Source organism: Typha latifolia, chromosome 7 (assembly GCF_019914945.1).
Source record: "Typha latifolia isolate L0001 chromosome 7, TyphaL0001v2, whole genome shotgun sequence".
NCBI classification, from domain to species: Eukaryota; Viridiplantae; Streptophyta; class Magnoliopsida; order Poales; family Typhaceae; genus Typha; species Typha latifolia.
In genome coordinates, this window is record NC_133092.1 from 3784018 (window position 1) to 3811267 (window position 27250).

Here is a 27250-nt window from a genome sequence, read left to right on the forward strand (position 1 = left end):
TAAAAGTTACATGTAATAAAATATTATTCATATTCCTTTTATACTGAAGGCTTATTTTTTTCATAATGAAATATAAATAATTTAGATAACAAGTACTCATAAGGATCTATTTTTACTATTATAAAAATAGAAAGTTTTTTGTGCGTAAAATTGTGAGAAAACTGGAGTGCAAACCGTGGGCTAGTTTTAACTTTAAAAATAAAACCGGCTATAATTATGGCTATAGCTATTCTCGTAAATTTACCGCCAGTAGTGGCCAAATAACAAATCCATGCTCTCTACAACTCCGCGACTCGAGAGAGATCCAAATTCCAAACCAAAGGGGGCGAATCCAAAAGCGTAACCGTGTTCCGGTCTCCCAGATCCGACCATGGCGGCGATCTCCACCGTCGGATGCATCCCTCTTTTCGTCCTCCTCCTCCTCTTCGCCGCCGTCTTCGCCTCTGAGTCCGACCACAAGGTGAGGGGGGGTCTTCCTGTCGGTTCCTTTCTCTAGATTTCTCCTAAATTTGTCGCGGTTAGCTCCCGATCTTGTGTTTAGCTCCACGGATCTCTGCGAACTGCTAGATCTGGATCCGTTCGTGATTTTGCTTCTTCTAACGAATCGGATCTTGGTTTTTCTTATGTGAAGTTTTGGACATTTTCGAGTTTGGTGATAGCAATTTATATGGAGATTTGAATTTTGCTGGGAGTTGAATTTACATGCTCGTGTTTTTTTTTTTTCATTGATGTACGAACGGAAGAGTGGTAAAGACTAGTTGATTTCTGTTAGATTTGACGTTGGGTTGAATTCGAATTGAAAGATTCGGGTGTTGGAAGGAGATGGAAGGGACAAGGTTGGGTTTCAGCTGAAATTAGGTTAGAGCAGTAGATAGATAAGAGTAAAGACGAGAGCTTATGTAGAAGGAAAAGTTGAAGACTTCGGTAAAATGATGCTCGGAAAATGTAGCATTTTAGACTATCCGAGATAATTCTAACCCTAAGTGCTAACATGCCGGAAGAAGTCCTCAAGAGGATTGCTAAAGAATTTCTCTCTGTCCACCCAGAGTTTTTCTGTATAAAGTATATGAATGTCGTTTCAGAATCCCTGGTGGAGTCCCTTTATGTCCTTTTCCTTCTGCGAGGCCCAAGTCCATATAGTGGTGTAGATTCCTGTTCACTTATAAGAATCCCATATTCATATTCCAAAAGCACACTGCACAATGTTAGACTAAAACCATGCATTGAACAATATATTTTAAAATTTCATGGGATTCAGTTGCACCTGTGCATTGTTGGAGCAGCCAATCCGTGTACGTCTAAGTTCTGACTGCTTCATCAGTTTAGACTATATTACGTTTAGTTAGAGTGCCTCTGTGATTCTCTGTTGAATAAAATCAGGCTTGGCCTTACAAAGATTATGAGTTCCAAATACTTCCATGAACTATGTCTTTCCTTGGCATCTTTTCTTTTTCTCTCTTAATTTTTGTGCTTATTAGATAATCTTCTGTCAAATTATTCTCTTCTATCCATTTAAAATTTTTTGAATTCCAATCAGTTGTAATAACAGCTATGCCCTGACATTAGTGTCAGTACTCAGTAGCAGTCTTAACTAGTTAGCTGTTTGCTCTCCCAGCAGTTACCTGGTGCTACTGTTATTTTTTGTGCCTTGGAGGATAGATACAATGAGGGTCTCTTGCAGTTTATTGGGTTTAATCTCTTTTTCACTTCCTTTACTTCTAATAAGACTAATATCTTTAATGAGATGGACACTGTTCTAACCATCCAACTGGATTTCATGTGCAGTACCAAGCCGAGGATCCTGTTACTCTCTGGGTGAACAAGGTTGGCCCATATAATAATCCCCAAGAGACTTATAATTATTACAGCCTTCCATTTTGCCAGCCATCTGGGAACCAAATCCATAAGTGGGGTGGTCTTGGTGAGGTTCTGGGTGGTAATGAACTCATTGACAGCCAGATTGGCATAAAGTTCCAAAGTACGTAGTTCTTAGAGTTATATTTTGCTCACTTACTTCTCAGAGTGTGGCAACATCTCATGGGTCCTTATTAGTCAAGTTCATAATAATTTGTAAATATGTCCTGTTCACACAGGAAACGTTGACAAGGACTCCATTTGTGCTCTTGAACTTGATGCTGCAAAGGTGAAGCAATTCAAGGATGCAATAGAGAGCTCATATTGGTTTGAATTCTTCATTGGTACTTTTTTTTGTCTCTATACATTTATTACCCTTCTAGGATTTTACAATGACTAATTATTATTGGTTCATTCTTTTGTTTTTTGAGGTTTGACTATCATTTTCTCTTGGTTAATTACTAACTCTGACTTATTTTCTTTCTCTCTTCCTTGACAACACAATGATTAGATGGTTTGCCATTATGGGGTACGTAATTGTGGAATATTTCTATCAAATAATCCCCCTCCTTTCAGCTTATTTAAGGAACACCTTATAACTCGGCTTATGTCAATCTGTTTCAGGCTTCGTTGGGGAGACTGATAAGAATAATGAAAATAAGCACTATCTATTTACTCACAAAAAGATTATTGTTAAGTACAACGGGGAGCAGGTATGAAGCATTTTCTGGAACTCAGGCTAATGAAGTTTTGAGGGTATCACTTTTCAATGTTTCTTCGTTCTTGTTGTAGATTATCCATGTCAATCTCACACAAGAATCTCCTAAGCTCTTGGAAGTTGGAAAAAGATTGGACATGACATACTCAATAAAATGGATAGAGACAGATGTAACATTTGCACGACGTTTTGATGTTTACTTGGATTATCCTTTCTTTGAGCACCAGGTATTTTTTCTGTCTCAACTGTCAAGATATTAGCCGATTAATGAGACCAACAGTCTTTAGAGTTTGAATTTATATTTTTGTTTGTTATGTTTGCAATTGTTACAAGTAACTATCCTCGACAACTTTTTACTGTTTGAGTCCTTTTTACCATATATTAGTTGTTCTTGTTGCTATATTTTTCAATTGCATTATCTCTATATGGAAGAACCTTGCAACTTACTTTAGATGCCACATGTCTTTGATTTTTGCAGATCCATTGGTTTTCCATATTCAATTCCTTTATGATGGTTATCTTCCTCACGGGCCTCGTATCAATGATTTTGATGCGAACTCTTAGAAATGACTATGCAAAATATGCTCGTGAAGATGATGATCTGGAGACACTGGTGACTACTTAGTCCTTTATTAACTAACACTTCTTTTATAGGCATCTTTGATGATTTCCTGATATTAATTATATACTTATATTGTTCTTAGGATTCCTAAAGATAGACATTTTTTATGTTTGAACTTGTAAACTCATACTTTCACATTTCTACCAGGAAAGAGATGTGAATGAAGAATCTGGGTGGAAGCTTGTTCATGGTGATGTCTTTCGCCCTCCTCGAAATTTAGTTCTTCTTTCTGCTCTTGTTGGTACAGGTGCTCAGCTAGCAATGCTTATTCTCTTAGTAATTTTGCTGGCAATTGTTGGGATGCTTTACGTTGGGTATGTTCTTTTAGTCAACTTTATGTATACTTATGTACTGTCATTGGATATTTCTCTCTTTTTGTTGATTCTTCATTTCAAACTAGATTATGTTTCATACCATAATTTCAGTTTGTCGATATGAATCTGTAGTCTAACAACAGAAAAATATCATGCTTCTTGAATTTTGTATTGCTACATTTGTGTTTCTATAATTGGTTCATGGTCAGGAAGAAAGAGAAGCACAATGGTAATATGGGTAGCATTGGGTTAGTTTTCTCTTTACATGATTTGCAGTCAACATTATCTTAATTTATTCCTAGTGTAGTATGACAGGAGGTATGCTGCTCATTGTATCATACCTTTTCTGATTTTCGTCTGATTTTAACTAAAGGTGAAAAAAAAAGTATATATTAGTCTAGTGATTGCTGGATATTGAGTGTCTAAAGGATGCTGTGGCAGCATTTTTTTTATCAGAACTGGCCATGAAGATCCAATGGCTATAGAGATACTTGTAGAAGGTGATTTGAGAAACAGGTCTGAAAACTGAACATCCATGGATCCTGACTTGAAAGTTTAGTTCCTTTGAGGAATATTCAAGGTTTCGTGTCTCTTATGTCCATATTAGGGATTACAGAAGCCATATGGAGACAGAATTTAAATTTAGTTGATTTGAATTGTATTGCTTTTTTGAAGTATGACAAGCGCTGCCATTGCTTTTCTTGCAGTTGTTCCTCTTTTCCATTTTCAGGCTTGTTAGAATTTATTCTTGTTTCTACAGAGCCTTTTAGAGTGTATATGGTGGTGGTAGTGTGATGCTGAACTTAAGTGGGTAAATCTGCTTTCTTTGCTTACACAATTGAAAGCGACAAAGGAATGCCCGTTCTAAATCTGCATCTCTCTTTGGGAACTTTTGATGGGCATTAACATTTATTTCTGTCATTTTTCTGTTACATGAGTTTACAAGGAACAAAATGCAGAATAACTGATAGTGTCAACTGGATATCAGCCCTCTAGAAATTAGCGCCAAATTTCTTGGCCACAACTAAATCATTCAATGAACCGGAGTTGCCATAAAACCTTTATAGCTAGTTGGACCTGGTAGAGTAATCAATTGCAGTTTAAATTCATGACATCCAAGAGTCAACCCTCATAGAAACCCTGTAGGCATGGGAATAATCTAAATGAGGGAGGACGATTGCAAAATTTGATTTAGGGGCTTGTCTTAATATCTAAGATTCAATTAAGTAAAAGAGTCAAGTGAAGCTTAATCTTGAACACAGTCCTCATATGATTAACCTTGCTTATTAGGAAATTCAGGCCTCATCTCACGGACAGGCTTATCTTTCCTTCTGAAATTCAAATTGATTTTAGATTTTAGTAACATTTTGATGGATAATGCTTTAAGGCATGCGGACTCTATTTTGGAATAGGGTGTTGAATACTGTGCCCTGTGAAGTCCTATCAACAAAAACAGCTGGTGTCTAACCTATCTTATGTACTAATTTGCAGCAAACCTTAGTAGATTTATTTTTAACTGACATGTTTTACATTTGAGATGGTAACATTTTGCACCTGCAGAAATGTATGAATTACTATATTGGTGTTTCTGCCAAATTACTTACCATCTGTATACATGCACAGGCGAGGAGCTATTGTGACAACTTTCATAGTGTGCTATGCTCTTACTTCATTCATTTCGGGCTATGTCAGTGGTGGACTTTACTCGCGGAATGGCGGTATGGATTTCTTCAAGCATGTATTTTCTTCTAGTTTCAGCAGTACAGTGTGCAGCGACTTTTGAAGTTCATAATTCATTTTATCCATCTAGACAATGGAGAAGATTGAGGGAGAAGTTGAAATAACACAACAAAGTGCAATTTATATTGTTCTGCTTGGTCACTAAATGATATTTTATCATCTTGACAGGTAAAAACTGGATAAAATCGATGATTCTGACGGCATCATTTTTCCCTTTTATGTGCTTTGGAATCGGCTTCATACTTAACACAGTGGCTATATTCTATGGGTCACTAGCAGCCATTCCATTCGGGACAATGCTAGTTGTTCTCATAATTTGGGCTTTTATCTCATTTCCTCTAGCACTTCTTGGTACAACTGTGGGTCGAAACTGGAGTGGTGCTCCGAATAACCCATGCCGCGTAAAGACCATTCCTCGCCCTATCCCTGAAAAGAAGTGGTATCTTACACCATCTGTTATCTCATTGATGGGAGGTCTTCTTCCCTTTGGTAGCATATTCATTGAGATGTACTTTGTCTTCACCTCCTTCTGGAATTATAAGGTAAACTGTAATATAAGTTGTGTGGAGTTTGATTACTAAGTCTGATGTCTAAAGTTGCTTGATTAAATGATTTCTCTTTGCTTTGCTGTTATCATGTATGTTCCTTTTCTTGATATTGAATATTTATTCTCTTAGCTTAAGCTGTGCTTTTATTTAGCTTGCAAGTTTGATTGTTCATTCTTCCTATAAACTTGTGATACTAAATTTAGATTGTTTGGTGTGCATCTGACAAATAGAAAACATAATCTAATAGTCTTTTCGGTGTTCCTCCTCTGCAGGTTTACTATGTCTACGGTTTTATGTTACTGGTTTTCCTAATCCTTATTATTGTCACCATCTGTGTCACGATAGTCGGCACATATTTCTTGCTTAATGCTGAGAACTACCAGTGGCAATGGACTTCATTCTTCTCTGCTGCTTCAACTGCTATCTATGTTTACCTTTATTCTGTGTATTACTACTATGTGAAGACAAAGATGTCAGGCTTCTTCCAGACTAGCTTCTATTTTGGCTACACTCTGATGTTTTGTCTGGGACTAGGCATCCTTTGTGGTATGTCTTTTATACTCTTATTATGCATACCATGATCTTCCTTCTTTTTCTACTTTCTCTTCACCGTTCATTTTTCGAAATTTTCAGGTGCTGTCGGTTATCTTGGTTCCACACTCTTTGTGAGAAGGATCTACAGAAACATCAAATGTGATTAATCACAAGAGATGGCACCCTAGATAAATGATAAATCATTGTGGATGCAGCTTCATCTGGGTAAAATTTCGGACCGGTGATTGAGACAAACGGGGGCTTTTTGGGGTTTCAATGAAGGGGTCCAATCTACTATTCTGTGTCCGAGTTATACAGTTGCTTCCATCTGATTTCTGCTCCTGTCTGTCTCCATTGATTTACAGCTATAGGTGAAAACTATTTCATACACTTTTTAGTGGAGTAGTGTTATACAGTAGAAATCTCATTCTAGTCCTGTTTGGTCTTTTGCTTTTATTTTGGGGCGACTCTAGACTTCCAAGTCTGGTTGCCCTTGATGAAAGGATACAATTGTATCAATAATTTAGTTGTCGGCGAGACTTATTATTAACTTCCATTTTTGAAATATGCTCCTTTCTTTCTTGTAAACTATTTATGGATTGCTTTTCTACTGTGGTAGGAATATAATTATAGAGCAGCAACCTTGTATTGTGATTGCTGTTATATGAATTAATGACCTGCTATATATTTAAGTCCCTCTTAGGGGTATTAAATGACTCTTACCATTGCTAAAAAGGAAGAAAAAAAATGATGAGATTCTTCATTGTGGGGAAGGTTTTTATGAGGCATAATTGCAATTTTGGTCCTGGCAGTACTCATAATATTCCCATATATTAATTATACTACTATATGTTCCATGTGGGATATTATTGTGATGAATTCAAGCTCCACATTATAATGATTTTGTGCTCCGAGCTCTACGACTTGCAAATTCGCATACCTAGCTTTCAAAATACTGTTTAAGGGGACAACAAAAACATTAAACGAGTATCCAACCTTTAAACTCCTCTCTCTTTTTTTTTTCTTTTCTTTTCTTTTTCTTTCTTTCTTTAAAATAAAGAGTTTAAAATTGATCATGTGATAGCCTCGCATGTGAAAGGTTTTACATAACTAAGAACAATAAGGTTTTTAACCCCACTAGCCCTCTTAAACTATTTTTATGCATTATATATACTTAAAAACTTAAAAACGAAATTTATGTGTGTTTTGCCATCTCAACAGAACTATTAACCAGGACAATTACTTCTAAGTACAAAAATTTTAAATTTTTTTGCATAGAATATTGTATGTCTTAGATGAGAAAAATCGCTCAAAACAATGAAATATAGCTACTTTCATATTTAAGTTTTGAAGTAAATTAGATGAATAAGAAGAATTAGTAACACATTGAAAATAGTCAAAAACTCAGAAAAATAAGAAGTTCTATACGAAAATATATAATAATGCGGAGTCTCCTAGTGACACTGACATCACCTCCCTCCTTGTGTCGTGAAACGCGAGTGATCAGAATCCACGAACAGATCTTTTTGGATATTATTCTCTTCTCCCTCCCAAATATCCAAGTAAACTGGAGGCTTAGATTTGGCGACTCCCGAGATGGCCTTCTCCCACTCTCTCCTCCCTCCCACAAATCCTCGCGCCGCCACTTCTCCACCTCCACCGATGGCCACCGCCACCGCTCTCCTCCCCTTCTCTCGCCGCCCGACCAATCCCCGGCGACGCTTTAATGCCCGACCTTATGACTTATCCTCCTCTGTAAGCAAAAAATTTCTCATGGATTATTTGGGTTTTTTCTTGTTCATTCTTATTGCGATTGGTTCTTTGTCCCAAGCGCTCTTCTTGATTATTGGCGAGTTCCAGATTTTGATCGAAAAGTAGTGCGTAGACATGTATAAGCGGGTCGTTCTTGGCAAATATGCTGTAATCTCGATCTTCTCGTGTAGAAAGAAGCAAACTTTAGAACGTATATTGTTTCCGATAATGTGCTCGCCAAGTTTGTTTATGCTTGTGAATTGCTTATCGGGAGAATATAGATGTGTTTATGATGTGTCTTTTGACTTCTAAAATTGCTTTCCTGAACCAAATTTTTTTCCTTTTTCCTTTTTCCCTTTTCCCTTTTTCGTGTCAGAGTAGGATGTAATATGTGGTATACTAGGATAAAGACTATTCATCTTCTGACTGTAACAATTTCAGTTTCGGTCCAGCGGATATGCGACTCGTATCATCGCCGACAGCGATGGCCAAGGCTGAAACCAATTGGCAAATTAATTTGCAGTCAAGTGAAATTAGTGGATGGTGTAGATGACGAAGCTTGTGAGCTAGTCAATGGAGTAGATCTAATGATAGGGGAGGGTGAGGACAGCATCCACGCCTACCTTCTGAAGGCAGTCAAGAACAACAATGGGACTGGCGTGCTGCTTTTGTCTGATATTTTTGGTTTTGAAGATTCATCCACGCGAGATTTTGCATATCGAGTTGCTTGCAATGGTTACAAGTGTGTTTTCCAATTCCTCATTCATTTGCAATTTTGCATTAACTGTTTCTTGTTTATTTTCATCTCAATCTCTTAATATATTGGCATGTTACTGTAGAAGCTTAAGTTTAGGCCTCTTTATCATCAGTTGATCCTTTTCCTGATGTTGTCATATCTAGAGAGAAGAACGCCCTGAAGGTGCAAACTCTCTAACAAAGAGTTTAGAGATACTGACTATACATAAGTGTTCCTCTAAGTAGATATATAAATAAGTTTTTAGTTATTGATACATATATAAATGATAGATGCAATTAGAACAAATAATACTTGCAAATTAGACAAATGCTGTTTCTGTTACTGATTAAGATGACCAAACAGTTCATACCTTTTAGTTACTGAAGCAATTGAACTGTGAGGGTAAACTAAGGAGGAAGATGCCAAAATGCTTCTTTTTGGCTGTTTCATCATTGTGTGGCAGAAGCAATCAAATAAAGCTGTCTTTTCTACTTATGAGTAACAAGTTGCCATACTTGTAGTACACGTTAGTCATATTTGGACTGCTTTTGCTGATGTTCAACTAGGTGTACGTAGGAAGTGATCAGTTGCATGACACTCCAAAAGGAGCTAATTGTTATGACACTTTTACTAATGTAAGCAGAATCAATCTACAAATTGTTAGGGACTATCATGCTTTATCATGTTAGCCGGAAGTGGCATCACTCAAAAACCACTAGAACCGAGAGTGAGTGTCCACATGACATAATTAGTTCATGCCAAAGGAAAATCATTCAGTAAAGAAGGCAGGTTAAGTACGACTGTAATTCTATTGAAAATTATTTAATTAATGTACTATCTCTTCACAAGGACACATTGTATACTTGTTCTTATGATATCAATTTTTTGCTGATCATTCTATGAAAGTTTGTATGCTTAACTGAAGGTTTGAGGCTTAGTTTTGCTTGGATTCCTTTTTCCCTTTTGAGGGAGGGGAAGTTTATGAAGGTTCCCTTGCAGGATTTTTTTTGTTCTCATACAGTACCTTTCTCATATATTTTCCCAATCTACCTACCAGCCATATTCATTTGGATGTTTTGCAATGAGTTAGAAGGATAAGTAAATATGATGAATCCTATTTTTAGCTTCTCAATATATCATTGTAAATTATTGTATGTGTGGATGCAATGTTCCACAGTTCAGTATTCTGGTTGTTATATTTGCAGTGTTCTGGTGCCTGACTTGTTTCATGGAAATCCTTGGAAGAAAGGCCAACCTAGAGATGAGTTTGATCATTGGCTTACGAGGCAGAACACAGAAAGGGTGGCCAAAGACATTCACATGTCGGCTAAGTGGTTGATGGATGAATTTGCAGCAGCCAAAATATCAAAGAAGCTCAGCATCATCGGATTCTGTTTTGGTGGCAGACATCTAATAGAGACACTGGCTCATGATGACCAGACATATTTTGGCACTGGAATCTGCTTCTATGGGACGAGAATGGACCCTTCAATAGGGAATAGGATTAGAGTCCCTGTTTTGTTCATTTCTGGGGATAATGACCCACTTTGCCCTGTCAGTATATTACAAGAAATGGAGAAGAACATTAAAGGTTCAAGGGTTGTCATCTATCAGGGAAGAGGGCATGGCTTCATTCATCGACCAGAATCTCAGGAAGAAGATGAAGATGCAGAGGATGCCTTTACCATCGTGAGAAATTGGCTGCATGACACGTTACTTGTAAATGATGAGCATGTATTTTAGGGAATTAAGTATTCTTTCTCTTTTCATGCTTTCAGATGAAGCTACTCAGTTGTAATTGCATCAGATTGTCGCTTCTTTTAGCTTTTCTGATCCCTGTATAGGAAGCTGAGTCGGTAGCGGGATTGTTGCATTCTAAGGAAGCGGATGCTCAGTTGATTATTGTATCATATGCACCCAACCATTTGGAAATTTACAAAAAACTATGATATAAACTTGCTTTCCTTGAAAAGAACAGCATAGATGAATATTCTTCCACCTGTTTTTTGATTTTTTTTATCACATGCTGTTAGGTTGGTGGCAATGGATGAAAAACCTGCCCTTGATGTTTGGCTGTCAACAGAAAAGAAAGAGCTTCCACTACGACTGTCACCATTACTTAATTCTACAAGCTGCCCTATATGCAGACATGATCTGTTTTACTATAATTTCTTTGCTATTTCAGAAGCAGAAGAAGAACCCTTCTGATTCAAAAGAGAAAAAAATTCCTCAATATCTACTTGGCACTAGTCCAATGTTCTTGATTCTGTCCTCCAGCCTTGAAGGGAATGTGGTTAATTTTGACACCCACTCTTGTTGATCCTTAGAAGGTTCTTTCTAGCCAGTCTAATATCAAATATCTTCATAAATTTATTCTTCCTCATTGAACCTTGATGAAATCCAATGAGACATTGGCCCCTGCCAGCTCTGCAACCATCACCAAACCCATAATAACAAACAAAATGGGGGAACATCTTAGCTGCAATGAATCATATACTTATATAGATTTGTACCATATGTGGTAGGATAATAAAGTTGGAGCCAGGTCCTACAAAATTTTATGGGCCCTGTTAGAGGTTCCAAAAATGAGATGGCTTTGTGGAGAGGCATCTGTTGTCCTGAAGTAAATGTCTTGTGAACTTGGATGTTCCTTTCCATCATCTGTTGTCATTTTAACTTTTTATGATTAAGGTTGGTGTAGTTATCTTGATTAATATTTGCATGTGGTTTATTTTTATAATATTGGATAATTTTAATATCAACTCAGTGTGCTGGATTCCAATACAAATCCAACTTGGGACAGCTGGGAATACCTTCCAAATGCTAGCTTCCATTATTGTCAGTTTCATTGTTAATTTAAATCCTAAATGTTTCATGGCAACACTCAATCATTGTTCCTAACAACTTTACCAATGGAGATATAAACTATGCTGGAATGGTGAGCTATGCACCACCAAACATTATTCTTAGCTAACCTAAGTTTGAGAAGAGAGAACTTATAAAAGTAAACATGGATTTGGTCAGGATTATGTTTAATTTAGATGGATGGCCAAGTTGCACATTACATTGTAAACTTTTGAATTGGATTTATTTTTTGCTATCAAGTCATGCAACAACCTAGATATTCCTTTGTACCTTTAGTGGTAGTTTATAAGGTTTGTTGAACAAGTATTGAACAGAATGGCCACCAATTTGAGAAGCATGATAGATATTTAGGCAAATTACATTTTATCCTTGTGCTTTGGCCTGATTATATCTTACACCCCCCTGTATTTCAAATTTAAATACTTAGCACCTTTTGTGGTCTACACCAATTTACAAATATCAGAGACAAAACTACTCCTACAATAAGTAACACTAACATTTCTTTTTGCTATAATCAAGTTGCTAAATAACCAAAATTATTCTTATCATCAACATCAAATTAGACAGTATTTAATTTCTATGAGGATAATTATGTTCTTTCACATCCTCGTTACCGGTTGACTAAGGAATTAAAACTTGATTTGCACCACATAGGAGTAATAATATACGAAGATAAGTTAAAATCGAACCAAACCACGTAGGAGTAAACGATAACTAATTCACCATAGATATTTATCATGTTTAGCTTCTTTTACAACAAAAAAAAAAGTCCTTTTCAGACAAAGTGTATAGAAGAAGAAAATCTTGCATGCTAAGAAAAATTCTTTTTTTTTTTTTTTCAGAAGAAGCTCATATGAAGCACAATTCAGACATAAAAAAACATACAAACAGAAAAGAGTGTAGCAGGAGAATCAAAAATATTCAGCACATGGCATCTCAGGAGTGGCATGCCTCAATGAATTATTACTAGGATAGGGAACATGACATGTAATTTTTGGACCCATCTCTTTAATCCTGAGTTGCCAAACCTGGTTGGCCTTTCTATGATTAAGACATGAGTTTGGCATTACATTTCCATCTCTCTTCAGTAGACTTCTTCATTCTGATACATTTTGGCTATGGTATCTGTGATTATTCACCTCAGCAAGGATGAAATGGAGCTATCCAAAACTTGAGTCAGAGAGGTTAAAATAAACAAGTGCAGTAAAAATATATTTCTTAGTTCACTAGAAACTTTATTTCTATTCTTTAAAGAGTGTTTGATTACTAGAAAGTTAAAAAAAAAAATAGTGATTCTGAAAAAAAAAAAAATTCTCTACTTTCGATGTTTGGTTGTAAAAAAAATGACTTCCTTAAAATAGTTTCACTTTTTTACTTTGACTCCTTTTCTTGAGATAATATAGTCATTTTACTTAAGTCAATCACTTAGCCAAACATATTTTTAATAGAACTATCATTCTAATTATTTATCCTACTCGCTATAGAGAGCCACTAATTTTAGAGATAAGTATGTCTACCTCCCATAGATTAGTGTCAATTTCACATAAATTCTGTCATTTTTAGTGACACTTAGATACCCTAAACTATATAAAAAACCTCTTAAATGTCTCTTCCATTGATTATCCATTTGAATTTTTTTAGCTAAAAAAATCGCGTGACTAATTTTAAAAACATTGATAATCATTTTATTCTTAGTTAAATAAAATTAGAGAGAAATTGAGGATTAAACGATCAAATAATATATTTTACGTAAAGTATAGAAAATGTTGAGGAGTAAAAATGCTACAATAAACTGGACAATAGTATAAGAAATTAAGCTGTAATAATCTCTTAATTTTATAGCGATAAACTAGAGCCTATGCATATGCATGACAAAATTTTAACAATATTTATTGCTCAATGGTCGAGTTTTACAAACTTATTAATACATTAGGGTTGACATATATGTAATATTTGTTAAATATTTAAGAAATTGCTAGCTCATAGGACTCTTGGTAAATAAAAAATAATAATATTTACCATAAAATACTGCTATAATTTGGGAAATGAAATAGGGAAGAGGACTCCTACAGCTATTCCAAAGTTATATATATATATTAGATTAGGGAGCCAAATTTAGTCATTTCCCTGTAGAGCTTTCATCTGGAGGAATTCAAGGATTGCATCTTTAATGCTCTAATTATCTAGTAAAGAATCAGATCACCAAATTGGATCTTTTTATCCAATTCCATAAAAGTAATGTCCAAAATTTGTTAAACCAAATCCAATCCAATCCCATTTCAACCCAACATGCATCCAAATTTGATAAGAACAAAGTCAAATAAATTATTGGAATTATGGTGTTTAATTAGGGGTGTAAATGAGCCGCTTGATCGAGCCTGGCTCTAATCAAGCTTGGATTGAAATTAATTTTGAACTTGTCTTTGTGATCAAGCTTGAATTAAAATAATTTCAATTCGAGCTAATTTCGAGCTTAAATGAGCTTAAATGAGACGCTCAATTAGCAATTTCAAGCCTTATTAATTTCAAACTATTTTTGAGCCTGAGCAAGCTTGAATTAACTTAGGCTTGAATTAAGCTTGAAATAAAACATAATTCAACTATAAAGATATAAATATTACCAAAATATAAATTACAAGCAATATGGGTTAGAAAACTATAATTAATCAAAATATAAATTACAAGTTATAAAGATAATTGTGTCAAAAAACTATAAGCAACCAAAATATAAATTACAAACAATAAAGATAATTATGTCAGAAAATAATGGCTGAAATTTTGAATGGGTGAAAGAGTTTTGATCTGATGATTCATATTAGTTTAATATTACTAATATATATATATATTCAAGTCTTATCGAGCCGACTCGATCGAGCTGGCTCAGGATTAAGCTTGGCTCGAATTTAATTTCGAGCCTAGTTTTAACGATCAAGCTCGGCTCAACCTATTTTTGAGCGGAGCTTGATCGAGCATTATCGGCTTGATTATTTTGACAGCCCCGTGTTTAATTGGGTCCAATGCCAACTTTATCCTACCCCACCCATCTATCTATTCCACTCTTGCAAAGTTATCAGCTCGAATAGCTCCAATATAACATGACAAGCATTATTATTCCACCATCCCTAAGTAAGTGAAATATTATTTAATAGTATCAAGCATGAAGCCACGTCCATTTACTAACCCAAGTCCAGCAAACTAGGATTAATAAATTTATTATCTTTTTAGCTTTTAGGATTAATAAAAGATTAATACTCTTTTGTGTCTCAATTTTGCATGATCCACGTCCATTCATTTTTTTTTAAAATTATTTGCGGTTGTACACTGTTTTTAGTGATAATTATATTTAGACCCTTTTTTATGGCATATTTATTCTTATAACTATGCAAAATCTTTGAAATATCCTTTTGTGATATTTGTTAGCGATCAGTTTTAGGTGCCTAGAAAATAGGAACAATATTTGCCCTTATTTTAAAAAAGAAAAGGGAAAAAGAGAAAAATAAAATAAAACGATCTAATATAAAATGAATGATAAATTAAGGGATCTAAATGTAATTGACCCATTTTTAGTTTAATGTGGCAGAATAATATCGTATGGTTGAGAGAGAGAGGAGATTCTGCCACGGTAAATTCAGGAAAAAGAAGGGGATAAATGGAAAATAACAAAGCACACAGATTACAGAAGGATCGAAATAGAAATTTCCTGACATATTAATAACAAAAGTTACAAGACTCGTTTTGCAAATTTCCTCTCTATCTCCTGGTTATCTCAAATGGGCCCCTCGTTGAGCAAAACGAAGCTGGCTATGCCACCCTGCCAGCTCCTCTCTCTCTCCCCCCCCCTTTTTAACTCCCTCTCTCTCTCTCTCTCTCTCTCTCTCTCTCTCTCTCTCTCTCTCTCTTTCTCTCTTCCTCTGCTCACCATTTCTTGCTTCCAAACCCTAACCCCTTCTCGTTCTCTCTCTAAAATTCTATTCTTCTTCTTCTTCTTCTTCTTAGTCTTGTTACAAGATTCCTTCTCTCTTTAGAATTCTCAACACCATGGCCGAGGAAACGAAGCCCACGTCGTCCGAAGAGGTCGTCGTAGCCGAGGCGGTCGCGCCACCACCGGAAGAGAAGTCGGTCACGGAGAGTCCGGCTCCGACTCCGGTGGAGGAGCCCGCGAAGGAAGAGGCGGCGGCGGCTGAGGAGGAGAAGAAGCTTGAGGCGGAGGTGGCGGCGGAGGAATCTGCCGTCGCCGGGGAAGACGCTGCGATACCGCAGTCCGTGTCGTTTAAGGAGGAGAGCAACCTTGTTTCCGACCTCGATGATCCCGAGAAGAAAGCCCTCGACGAGCTCAAGCAGCTCGTCCTCGCCGCCATCGCCAACAACGAGTTTGTCCCTCCGCCACCGCCGCCGCCGCCTCCTCCGGCCTCTGCTCCGGCGGAGGAAGAAGCCAAGCCCGAGGAACCCAAAAAGGAGGAGGCGGCTCCCAAACCGGCGGAATCCGAGGAACCCAAAAGCGAGGAGACCACAAAGCCGGCGGAGCCGGAAGAACCCAAGACCGAGAAGACCACCAAGGAGGTGCCTTTTGAGGAATCCGCGCCTACTCCGCCGCCTCCGGGGGAAGTGAAGGTCGTCGTGGTCGAGGTGGTCGTCCCCAAGAAGGAATCCGAGGAACCCAAGTCCGAGGAGCCTCCGAAGGCTGAGCCTTTGGAGGAGAAGGCCGTCGTGGTCGACGAGGACGGCGCCAAGACTGTCGAAGCCATCGAAGAAACCGTCATCGCTGTTTCCGCCTCCACTTCAACCGAGGCAGCACCAGAGGCGGAGACGACGGCACCACCTCCGCCTCCGGAGGAGGTCTTAATCTGGGGAATTCCACTCGTGGGCGACGAGAGGAGCGACACCATTCTGCTCAAATTCCTCCGCGCCCGCGACTTCAAGGTGAAGGACGCCATGGCCATGATCAAGAACGCCGTCATCTGGCGTAAGCAATTCGGGATCGACGCGCTCCTCGAGGAGGATCTCGGCTTCCCGGAGATGGACAAGGTGGTGTTCACCCACGGCGTCGACCAGGAAGGCCACCCCGTGTGCTACAACGTCTACGGTGAGTTCCAAAACAAGGAGCTTTATGACAAGGCGTTTGGAGATGAGGAGAAGAGGCAGAGGTTTCTCAAGTGGCGGATTCAGTACTTAGAGAAGGGGATTAGGAGCCAATTGGACTTCTCCCCTGGTGGTGTCTCCTCCATGGTGCAGGTGACTGATCTCAAGAACTCGCCAAGTCTCGGCAAGCATCGGCAGGTCACAAAGCAGGCGCTTACGCTGCTGCAGGATAATTATCCCGAGTTCATCGCCAAGAAGGTATCAATTATAATTTTATGATTAATTCCTCCTCGTTCTGTTTCAATTGGGCTTTTCATGGATGACAATTTTGCTGCTTGATGATATGCTTTCTTCCTTGTTGAATTATTTATCATCTGACAATTAACTTTTTGGTTGGGAATTTTATTGTTTTCAGGGGTGATAATTTTTCTTTTCGTGGCTTTCTCGACCTCAATTAGCTCTCCTAGATGTTACCTTTACTTTAAACTTTGTCCCGCTCCTACTTTAAACTTTAGTCCGTTTCAGTTTACGTATTCTTATCACTCTTATTTGCTTTTGTAGTTAAATTAGTTGTCTGTATTGATGGTCAGTTGGTGATTTCTTAATTGGATCTTGGTAGGTGTTCATCAATGTCCCATGGTGGTACCTGGCTGTTAATAGGATGATGAGCACATTCTTGACTCAGAGGACCAAGAGCAAATTCGTTCTCGCCGGTCCATCCAAGTCCGCGGAGACCCTTTTCAAGTATGTAGTGATCTTTTCATCATTCGTCTCTTTAAAGAGTCATGCGACCACCCTTGATTCATATGCTCATCTTCTTTTCTCTCCTTTGTTTCATGAATAAGATACATAGCACCAGCGCAAGTTCCTGTTCAGTTTGGAGGTCTTGGCAAGGAGAATGACCCAGATTTCACCACCTCTGATGCAGTTACTGAAGTCACCATTAAGCCATCATCCAAGCAAAGCATTGATGTTTCTGTTACTGAGGTCAGTACTCTTATGCTATTAGTGTCCCACATCTGAAACCTTGGAACAATTTAAGTTTGATCATTTTAGAGGTTGTACTGATAAATTTGTGGATATGGATGGTATCTTGGTAGAACTCCACTCTTGTCTGGGAGCTCCGCGTTTTGGGTTGGGATGTGAGCTACGGCGCGGAGTTTGTGCCGAGCGCCGAGGACGGGTACACCGTGATCGTGCAGAAGGCAAGGAAGTTGGTCGCCACCGACGAGCCCGTGGTGAAGGCCACCTTCAAGGTCGGGGAGCCCGGAAAGGTGGTCCTCACCGTTGACAACCTCACCTCCAAGAAGAAGAAGCTCCTTTACAGAACCAAGGTTAAGAGCTCTACTGAATCTATTTGAGGAGGAGATAAAAGGAGGAAAAAGAGAAAGCAAGCTTTAAGGCACAATTTCTTTCTTTTGTGTTTGTTATTTAATGGGTTTGTTTGTTTTTGGCTAATTTATATTTGTTGGAGTAAACATAGTTGGTTTGTGAGATAGTTTGCAAGACCTGGTCTTTTTGAGGTGAGAATGTGGGGGTTTAAACATGAGTTTATTCTTTTTCTTCTCCCTCTGTATATTCTGCTATACATTGGACTCCATGGATTCTCTTATCAATGTTGTTTTGCATCTTTACCAATATTTTTTCCCTAGAAAAAAGCATCTTCCTCACTTGTTCTTATGCGCCACCTCCCTGTATCCTTGTCTGTCCTTGCTCTCCTGATGCCTTCCAACACCATTTTTTTGTTTGTTGGTTGATTGAGCTCAATTTTTTCTCAGCTTCTTTCCCATTTCTAGTTCCAGGCCATGGCAACTTGGAGATGGGAACATAGCAACCTGTAGATTTCCTAGCCACCTTTGTTTTGTTGGTTGTCATAAATGATGTCTGGCATAGAGAGTAGGGCAATGGAAAACTATGTTAGAGGTGGAGAGGACAAAGGAGGAAGACAAAGTCAGAGACACTGTCAGGGCTCTGACCACCCCCTCCCTCTTCCTGCAGATGAATCCTATGTTACTGATACTTAATGATGGACATAAACAAAGCGTGGGAATCCTCCTTTATTCCTATGATAACATCAGTCAGCCTCTTGCTCTGAGGCGTGATTGTGTGATTAATAAAACAAATGCCCTTTTGCATTACAACCCCCTCTCCCTCTCTCGCTCTAATTCTAGATTCGACTTCGGAATTAAATATATTAAAAGAAGAAGAAGAAGAAGAAGCAGAGAGATTAATTATAATAAAAGAAACCGACCATCTTTCTCTCTCTCTCTTTCTCTTCTCTTCTCTTCTGTCCAATGTATTGGTTGTAGCATTGATTCCAAACAAACAACAGCGGTCGTTCTACAGTCAGGCCATGTGCACTTCAGTCTCAGCATTAAATATTGCAATCTCTACTTGCTTGGAAACTAACCATACCTTCCAATTTCAATGCCAATGGTCGGTCTGCCACCCTGGTGCTTCTCATCTCTGTCCAAAGATTTGGCAGGAGGCCCATTCCCCTCCTCTCCTCATCATAACACACACACGCACACACACGCACTCTTGCATGCTTGAGTATTTCTTGGTCATAATAAACTTCTGGATCCAAGGCCTAAAGAGAGAGAAAGAAAGCAACAAAAAAAAAGATTAGCTCTTAACTTCATTGCTAAACATAATTAAGTTCAGAATTTGCAGAAGTAATATGTGCAGATTTTTTTTGTCATCAGTCATGTTCAAGAAGTACTTCGCCACCCTTATGCCCATCAACCCACTTGACACCACATTTTCACATAATAGGACTGGGTTGGCAGAGAAAGAGAGATATGAGGTGGTGGTCTTATAACAAGTGGATTTAAACAGGCTATGATATATTTTATTTCTTCTTTCTTTGTTAAATAAACTCTAGCATTAGCTAGGAAAAAAAGAAGAAGAAGCATTGTATTAATCAAGATAATGTCCTAGTGGAAAAGCATGTGTCATAAAGTTGATATCACCTAATTTTGACCTCACTTAGTCTGTAAACTCTAATCAATCAAAAATAAACTTTTAATTAATTATTCTTCAGAGCTGTGTTCTTAGATTTTGGGAAACATGCTCCCAGTTTTGCTTTCTGAGTCAAAATACCCTGGTCAGCAGCCAGGTCATGTCATCTTGGGGTCACAAAGTTTAAAGCTGAAAGCCTGCAGATGAGTAATTTCTCCCTTTGCTTTCTTGGTGGCAACTGGCAAGGCATTATTTGTCCTTTTTCACAAACCCCAGTTAGACTCTTCCTTCTTATCACTGCTGCTCATATAAAGCTGAGAAGAACAAGTAAACATTAGACAAATCAAATGGCTTCTCCTATTAATGAACAGAATTTTGAGCAAGTCTGGCACATATCAGTTAGGAAAAAAATTGGTAGAAATGCTCAATTAGTTTTCAAGCCCACATCTTTAGGTGTACATCTTGAGTAGTATAGTAGACTAGAGCTTAGAATTTGAGATCCAACTGGCAGATGTTAGAAAGAAAAGTGTGGCCCTACTCCTCCTTTTAGGTTGGCTCTCTTTCTCTATAACCAAGGTAGAATAAAACTCATATTTATTTATGCCAACCTCAGCCTTTCAACTCTTTTATTAAGAAAAAGAAAAGTAATACAACATTGATAGAGAGTGATAGAGATGAATCATTGGCTTATGGAGGTTTATTAAGTCAGAAGAAGAACCATAATGATGGAATTATATGCTCTCCATGTGCCTAGTTTTTTTTTTTTCTCTCTCTCTAAGTGTTGATATTTTATGGCATGCATTCCCTTTTATGAGATCGAGCACTAGTAATGACATTCAGCAGTTATGATTAATCAGGCAGACTAAATAGAAATATAGAGCTTGTTAGAGAGTAGTTACTTCACTTGGAGAACATTTCCATGGTAGAAATTTCTCTTGCATAATAGATAACTCAATGCTAATAAGGCTAATCCTTTTTTTCGTTTTTGACTTTTCAAAATTGTACTACATGATAGGAATCCCTCAAATCTATCCAATCCCCAAGTTTACTTAGCCCCCAGTCTCAATCCAAGAAATTATGGAGGTGACAAAATGGGAGAAAGGCGACAGATTTGACTTCTTACACTAGATAAACATTGCTGACTTGTGTGGATTAGTGACTAAAGTCAACAAGATAGAATTATAGAAGCATCTAATCTAATAATCTCTTAAGTCGATAGAGATTACTGTATCAAACTTAAATATTCTAATGTCATATTAAATTAATCACCAGTAAGTAATAGACCAATAATATATATCATACTTTTTTTAATGCGTTCCATTATGAGCCGTCCTTCGTACCATAAAAATTTAAACTCATTACCTCCAGAAAATCTAATTCTGATACCATATTAGATGAACAGTTAGGTAATAAATCAACAATATATATCACTCCCTTTTAAGGTCTTAATCTTCATTATTTCAAATGAATAGAAGTAGGTGGAATATAATTAGAAGTAGATAAGAGGTAGTACTAATGTACTATGTTATATAAAATTGTAAGCATCATCATCAATGACTTCTAGGTTCTAATTCTATTCTTTGGGGTGGAGCACGCCCCTTGTTTCCTTTGGCTCTTAGTAAAGAGGAGTGTTTGGAAGTGGGCAAGTACAAAAGCCTCCCCTGGATTCACGCCTTGGTTTCTGAGATGCTCCTTCTAGATTGCTAACATCCATATTCCTCTGCTTTTGTCTACTTGGTAAGTTGTTGTTTTTTTTAGGAGAAACTCAAAGAGGTTGATAGAGATCGATCAACAAGTGAACAAAATTTATAGGCTTCACTTGTGTTCGCTTAATATTGTCTTTTTAATGGTCAATCCCGCTGCATCATGTTTGTCACTTAGGACTTAATACCTTGTTTCGTTTGTTGTGATGTCTTATTTATGAAATCAATTTGTATATCAAGCCGGACTCTATAAATGATTGAATGAAATCATTGCTTATGCTCAAATACGGCATTGCTTAGCCTAATAGTCGAGTACTACCATCAATTTAAAAATTATTGTAAATATTTAATATATTTTTCACTAGAGCACTATATGTGTGTGGGTCAAATACTTTCATGAACGTTGAGATTAATATTGAGTGAATTTTTCACCAAAGTATTTATTATATGTGCACGCCTTATATCATTTATAGCTTATTTTTTTAGAAAAGTTGGCCCATTTATTCAACCTATTATTAAAGAATTCTATCCATTTTATTTAGCCTAATATTACAGTAAGGACTCTCGGTATATTAGAAGAAGAAAAAAAAAATCAATCTTAAGCGTAGTATAGCTTTATAACTGAAATATATAAAACTTTTGTCAAAGAAATGAAAAGAAGATAGCCTATTGGGCCACCATTGGAGGTACACACATATATATACTTCAAAGCCCAAGATAGACCCCATATAAGGCACTAAAGGGAAACCTCATCGGACCAGCCTAAACTATGAAATTTGCATATGATCATATTTCATTTCTTTTAACGAGATTCAGCATGACAATTAAAGATGTGGGGAAAAAAATAAATCAAAAGAAATATCTACTGTTAAATTGGTTTGAATATATTTTTTGTAGTATAAATGCTTATAATATGAGAGATGGAAGGGTGTAGATTACTCCTGGAGAATGGGCAATGGAGATATCCAGTATCAATGACTTTGATGCAAATAAATTGTGATGTGAATAACAGTTCATAATGTTACTGTATACTCATCCCTGGAAATCGTCTGAGTGCATATATTATATAAATATATAATTCTGATACTAGTAGTACTTTTATTCAAGTCGCATTTGGAATATAAATGTGTAATCTGATAGAAAACCACTAGAACAGAAAGAAAAACTTACTTCCAAATTTGAAGATTTACACCTTGCTTGTCTGGGGAATATTATTTACAGCAGAAGATAGCTTTCAATGGAAAGCTGACATGAAAAGTTGGAACAAGTCACGTCGAGTTCTTTGTACTTAAAACAGCACGTTGTCAAGTTTGAATATCAAGTATCACACTATCTTCGGGCTCACTGATGGGCTGGTTTGGTTGAAGAGATGATAGCAAAGAATAAGCATGGCTTGCAGACTTGCAGCTTACTCATTTAAGAATTTGGATGCTGGAACAAATTCTGCATAAATCTTCATTGTTCAACTGCACTGTACAATGAGTTTTGTTATTGCCATGAATGATGCTATTTCAGTAAGATCAGGAAAGCTGGTAGTGGCAATCACTCACTATCGCTGCTGGTTATCTGAATGCCACATTAGAGTAATGCTGTCAATAATAGCTGCTTGTTGGCCAACTTCAAAAAGAATGTGTTGGCTATAAAATTCTAGTCTTGACAAATCTTCGTCTTGATCTAGCAGTACAAATATCAGATTTTATTCAAACTATGTCGAATCTCATTATATTTGGTAACTTTAAAGCTTCAATAACCCTTTAAGGAAACCAACAGGCAAGCAATAATTATTCTCACATGATTCTGCAAAATTATTTCACATTAGACAATTAATAATAAACAAGTTACATGGAAATGTGATCCAAATCTGAATAAAGCAGATATGCATCTTGATGTCCCTGTCCATGTAATAAATGGAGTGTACTTGGTTTTAATTAGTGATGATCCGAATGGATTAAGACTTGGAGCTGATCAGCGTAGATATTTGGAACTTCAATGGATATATGATATATCCACTTAAAACCTAAAACAGATTCCTATGTATAATTTCCATAGTTAGGAATTAAGATGTAGACTTCCCTAAATCAGATTAAATAGATGAATGCGAAAATAAGGTACCATGCAAAAAGTGGAAAGTGGGTTTATCCTGGTTATCATAATTCTATTCATCCTAGAGAATAACCTAATGACAAGATTTGACGAGATGACATGGTGCCAGAAAAAAAATGATTCGCATTCAATTATTGTTGAGCTGTATTATGATCATCATAACTATCAGTAGGAATTAGGAAATCCTGATTTTGTAATATATCATGAATCAAAACTATCTATATGTCGCAAAGGGGGAAAGATGAATATCAAGAAGTTCTGACGAGACCTTCTAATCAACTCTGTTAGTATCTAAGAAAAGCAAACAGGAAGAAAAACCTCAACAGGTCAAGACATACCTGTTATCTAACTTCCGGTATTCACCCAACTTACTGATGAAGTTAGCCAAAACAACTGAATCATTACAAGTGTCCCTCTCAAATAACCATTCATCCTCAAGCTGAATATCTGCATCCCTGTACAAATAGCTAAAATATTAGTTTAGCCACCACCTATGTGTGTGAATGCGCGCATGGTATACTGTCAAATATATTCTTGTGTTAATTGTACTTCAAGAATGTATCTGAGTTAGATTCTATGAAACTAAGTATTACTGAGAGATCAGGACCTCCGTAGGCTAAGAACTTCATAATTTTTTCTCAAGTAATCAGCATACTTAGTGAGAGCATCCTGCGCATAGTCTTTGCCAACTGTTCTTATTGCAGCTGCATTGAGTAATTTTTCTAGAGAACCATGTTTCTTTAAGAGCTTTACAGCTGTCTTGCGACCAAATCCGGGAGCAAAGTGCTGAATTCCAGGTACACCATCAACTTCATCACCAAGGAAGCATCCTGCATCAATATAGCTTATAGTCAAAAGTTCTAGTGACAATTAGTGTACAGAAGCATAAAAATTACCGTGGTGTTACTTTTTGATGGTGTTATATCATTAAAATACTAATACAATCTTCAAGTCCATCACAAATATAAAAATTTTACATTAGGTTGCCTAAAGTTACTAAAGTGACTTTGCTCAAGTATAGATACTCTGACAAGGTTAATTTCAGATGTGCATAGAAAATAAAGTCATAATGAACCAAGTAATTTTGAGAATTCAAGGGGAGTACATGATATGCTGAAATTTATTGCTAAGGTAAATGATATACAAAATCTAAAAAACTGGCATGACATATTGGCAACCTAAATATATCTAGCTCAGGTCTAACGGATACATAGGCCAAATCAACAATCCACGATATGCATGAAGAAGGTATCGTCAGGATGGTTAAGAATAACAAAGAAAATCATGTTTTGGACATTATATACGATGGTTTCAATCTCTTGGATGTTTGATTTGTGTCATTATCACTGCCTTCTCATTTATGAGCACAAACACAAAATGAAATATAATCATGCAATCCATTAACAATTGCTGATGAAAACTTTACATTTGATTCAAAAGTTAGACAAATCTCCTTTTCTGAAGGACAGCAATCTACCACCCATGGCTCATCAGGACCCCAAGTAAATCTTTAACATTAGTCAATTTGATAATGATGTATATCATCATATCTAAATGTGAAAGGATCTACAAACAGTATGGAGGCAAGAAAGCAAAGAGCTCACATCAAACAACTATAGACAGTGTGGTGGTTATATCTCAAAATGATCTCTGAGCCATCTGGAAAACAAATATAAAAAAAGAACGACATGGTATGCAACTATGCACCACTCGAGGATATAGTATGCAGCTCTACCTGCCAGCTAGTTTATTAGGTTTCCTAGAATGACCTCCTCTTGTTTGATTATCTTTATTCCTTTCATCAGGATTGTGCACTACTTTTTAGAGGGTTAATGTCAGCCTGTCAGGTTGATAGCAAATTCCTTTTTCTTTCAAAAGAAAGAAGGATTCTTTCACAACCCTTATCAAACTAGGGTTGTGCTCGCATTAATACTATTGGGACTTGGGGAAAAGTCTTGGACGAAAATGATTATAATGCTAATGATGGCATCTAGCATGGAGACATGATACATTATTTTGCATCTGTTAAACTCCTAAAAACAAACATATACACCTAATGTTTTGGGCTGTGGGCACAGAATGAGCATGTCCAATACTTTTACCTGTTAGGTTTAACTCCTTCTGGTAGAAACTAAAAACTTGCTCTGCCACAGATATAAACAAAGAAGATGCATGCAACAAAGTATACTCACGGAGGCTCAAATCAGCAGTAGGATCACACTTGTACTGTGCAAAGTAATGCCTCAAGGTGTAAAAAGACCAACGGCCAAACTCAGGAATGGGCATAACTATCTGGACATCTTCAGATATCAACTGCTTAAAATCTTTATCAGGAGAGCCAATTACAACTCGAAATCCTTTTTGCAAAACCTGGTCTGTTAGTGTAGCGACTACATCATCTGCCTCGTACCCATTAACTTTTAGAACCTGCATTGATTAATATCACACTTATGTCAGTGAAAGACCTATATATTGCATCACATAAAACACAGGTTGTTCATAAGACTCATCTTTCCTTATACTTGCATCTTGGATAACTTAATTATAAATATTTAGCAGAAACCGATTATACTTGGTATCAAACAAAGAAAAACACAGTATTAAAGAAAAGCAATTAGCAATTACTTTCTGGCTAGCTGTAAAGACATCTGAACCAATGCAAAGCAGAAAATACAATAAAAGTTTGTTTTATTTACATCTTTAAACTAGCAGAAAGCAAGGTGATTGGATAAGTTGGCTTAAGTTCATAACTGCATTAGGATGTAGAACAGTAAATTCCCTAAGATTTCAGAATATGAAATAAAATTCACACACAATCGTCTATCCATAATGTAACCTCTTATTAGTCTCTCAAATCATTTCAATCCTCACTGCTTTCCCAAGGAATAATATGTCTTTGTTATGCTAGACAGTAGCTATTTAAAATGTACTCATCATTCCAAAAGGAACCGAAAGATAATTGAATATAAATGATTTGTGAAGTCCTCCCAAATCTACCAAACGAAATAAATTTGAGTAATTGCGACGTTCCAACATGAGATCAAACAACTTACAGGAACATTACAACTCCGAAGAACATCCATCACTTTCATCTCAACAGAGTTCAACCCACCATTTGAACTACTTCGACGACCTCCAGACTCCCTCCTCCTATGCGCTTTGTACGACGGCAACAGCCTCCTTCTATACTCGTTCCCCTCCTCCCCATCCAAAACCTATAATCAAACAAAAGCAATTAAGACACATCCGTCAAAATCCATTATTCCCGTAATTACAAGTTCCAATCGTTTAATCCTGGGCCTTACGGCGATGACGGGGTCACGAAGGCTGACTTGAGAGAAGAAGAGCTCGACCCAAGTGGCGAAAGATCGAAGGCTGCGTTGTGCTCCATTGTAGCAGAGGGGATTCACGTCCAAGAAGAAAACCCTTGGTTTGGACTTAAGATGTTTGTCGAAATGCCTCAACGGAGATACCTCCGCACCACGCGTGGATTGCAGGGAGGAGGAAGAGAGAAGGCTCGCATGCGCAGGAAGGCGCGAGGGGAGGGATTTGACGCGCGCGGGAACGGCAGGGAGGGAATGCGGCGCGCCGCACGCGCCCACCGCCGAGAATGCCATCTCTTTTGATTTGAGATGGTGCCGTGGATTGAATTTGGATACCAACACGAGTCCAGGTACGATTTTTCCTACTAATAAAACGGGTCGGATCCTACAAGGGTCCG

The 27250-nt window shown here is 37.3% G+C and overlaps 4 protein-coding genes across 16 annotated transcripts; 3 read left to right on the plus strand and 1 right to left on the minus strand.

Annotated features, from left to right (window-relative positions):
• Positions 1–247: 247 nt before the first annotated feature.
• On the plus strand, positions 248–6918 carry LOC140792553 (transmembrane 9 superfamily member 1). Its single transcript, XM_073143621.1, has 12 exons — positions 248–460; positions 1786–1978; positions 2094–2198; positions 2366–2383; positions 2479–2567; positions 2647–2799; positions 3051–3185; positions 3342–3508; positions 5132–5226; positions 5417–5790; positions 6069–6342; positions 6430–6918. The coding sequence occupies exons 1-12, from the start codon at positions 371–373 to the stop codon at positions 6495–6497; spliced, it is 1761 nt and encodes a 586-aa protein (XP_072999722.1). The 5' UTR covers positions 248–370; the 3' UTR covers positions 6498–6918.
• Positions 6919–7795: 877 nt separating this feature from the next.
• Positions 7796–10793, plus strand: LOC140791661 (uncharacterized). Its single transcript, XM_073142271.1, has 3 exons — positions 7796–8085; positions 8535–8824; positions 10024–10793. Exons 1-3 carry the CDS (start codon positions 7927–7929, stop codon positions 10559–10561), a joined length of 987 nt encoding a protein of 328 aa, XP_072998372.1. The 5' UTR covers positions 7796–7926; the 3' UTR covers positions 10562–10793.
• A 4674-nt stretch (positions 10794–15467) lies between these two features.
• On the plus strand, positions 15468–18400 carry LOC140791806 (patellin-3-like). Its single transcript, XM_073142464.1, has 4 exons — positions 15468–17020; positions 17382–17506; positions 17608–17749; positions 17863–18400. Exons 1-4 carry the CDS (start codon positions 15722–15724, stop codon positions 18121–18123), a joined length of 1827 nt encoding a protein of 608 aa, XP_072998565.1. The 5' UTR covers positions 15468–15721; the 3' UTR covers positions 18124–18400.
• A 4174-nt stretch (positions 18401–22574) lies between these two features.
• On the minus strand, positions 22575–27200 carry LOC140792605 (uncharacterized). Of its 13 annotated transcripts, none has more exons than XR_012109777.1 (7): positions 26835–27200; positions 26583–26744; positions 25722–25956; positions 24185–24359; positions 23868–23984; positions 22977–23100; positions 22575–22897 (listed from the first exon to the last, which is right to left on the minus strand). XR_012109777.1 is itself a non-coding variant. In XM_073143690.1 (7 exons), the coding sequence occupies exons 1-6, from the start codon at positions 27144–27146 to the stop codon at positions 22989–22991; spliced, it is 1053 nt and encodes a 350-aa protein (XP_072999791.1). In that variant the 5' UTR covers positions 27147–27177; the 3' UTR covers positions 22575–22892; positions 22977–22988. The 13 variants fall into 13 exon arrangements, 9 of the variants coding, with proteins under 9 accessions (XP_072999791.1, XP_072999790.1, XP_072999789.1 ...); XR_012109775.1 differs by having other exon boundaries at positions 22575–22892; positions 24137–24359; positions 26835–27177; XR_012109774.1 differs by having other exon boundaries at positions 24137–24359; positions 26835–27177.
• Positions 27201–27250: the final 50 nt, after the last annotated feature.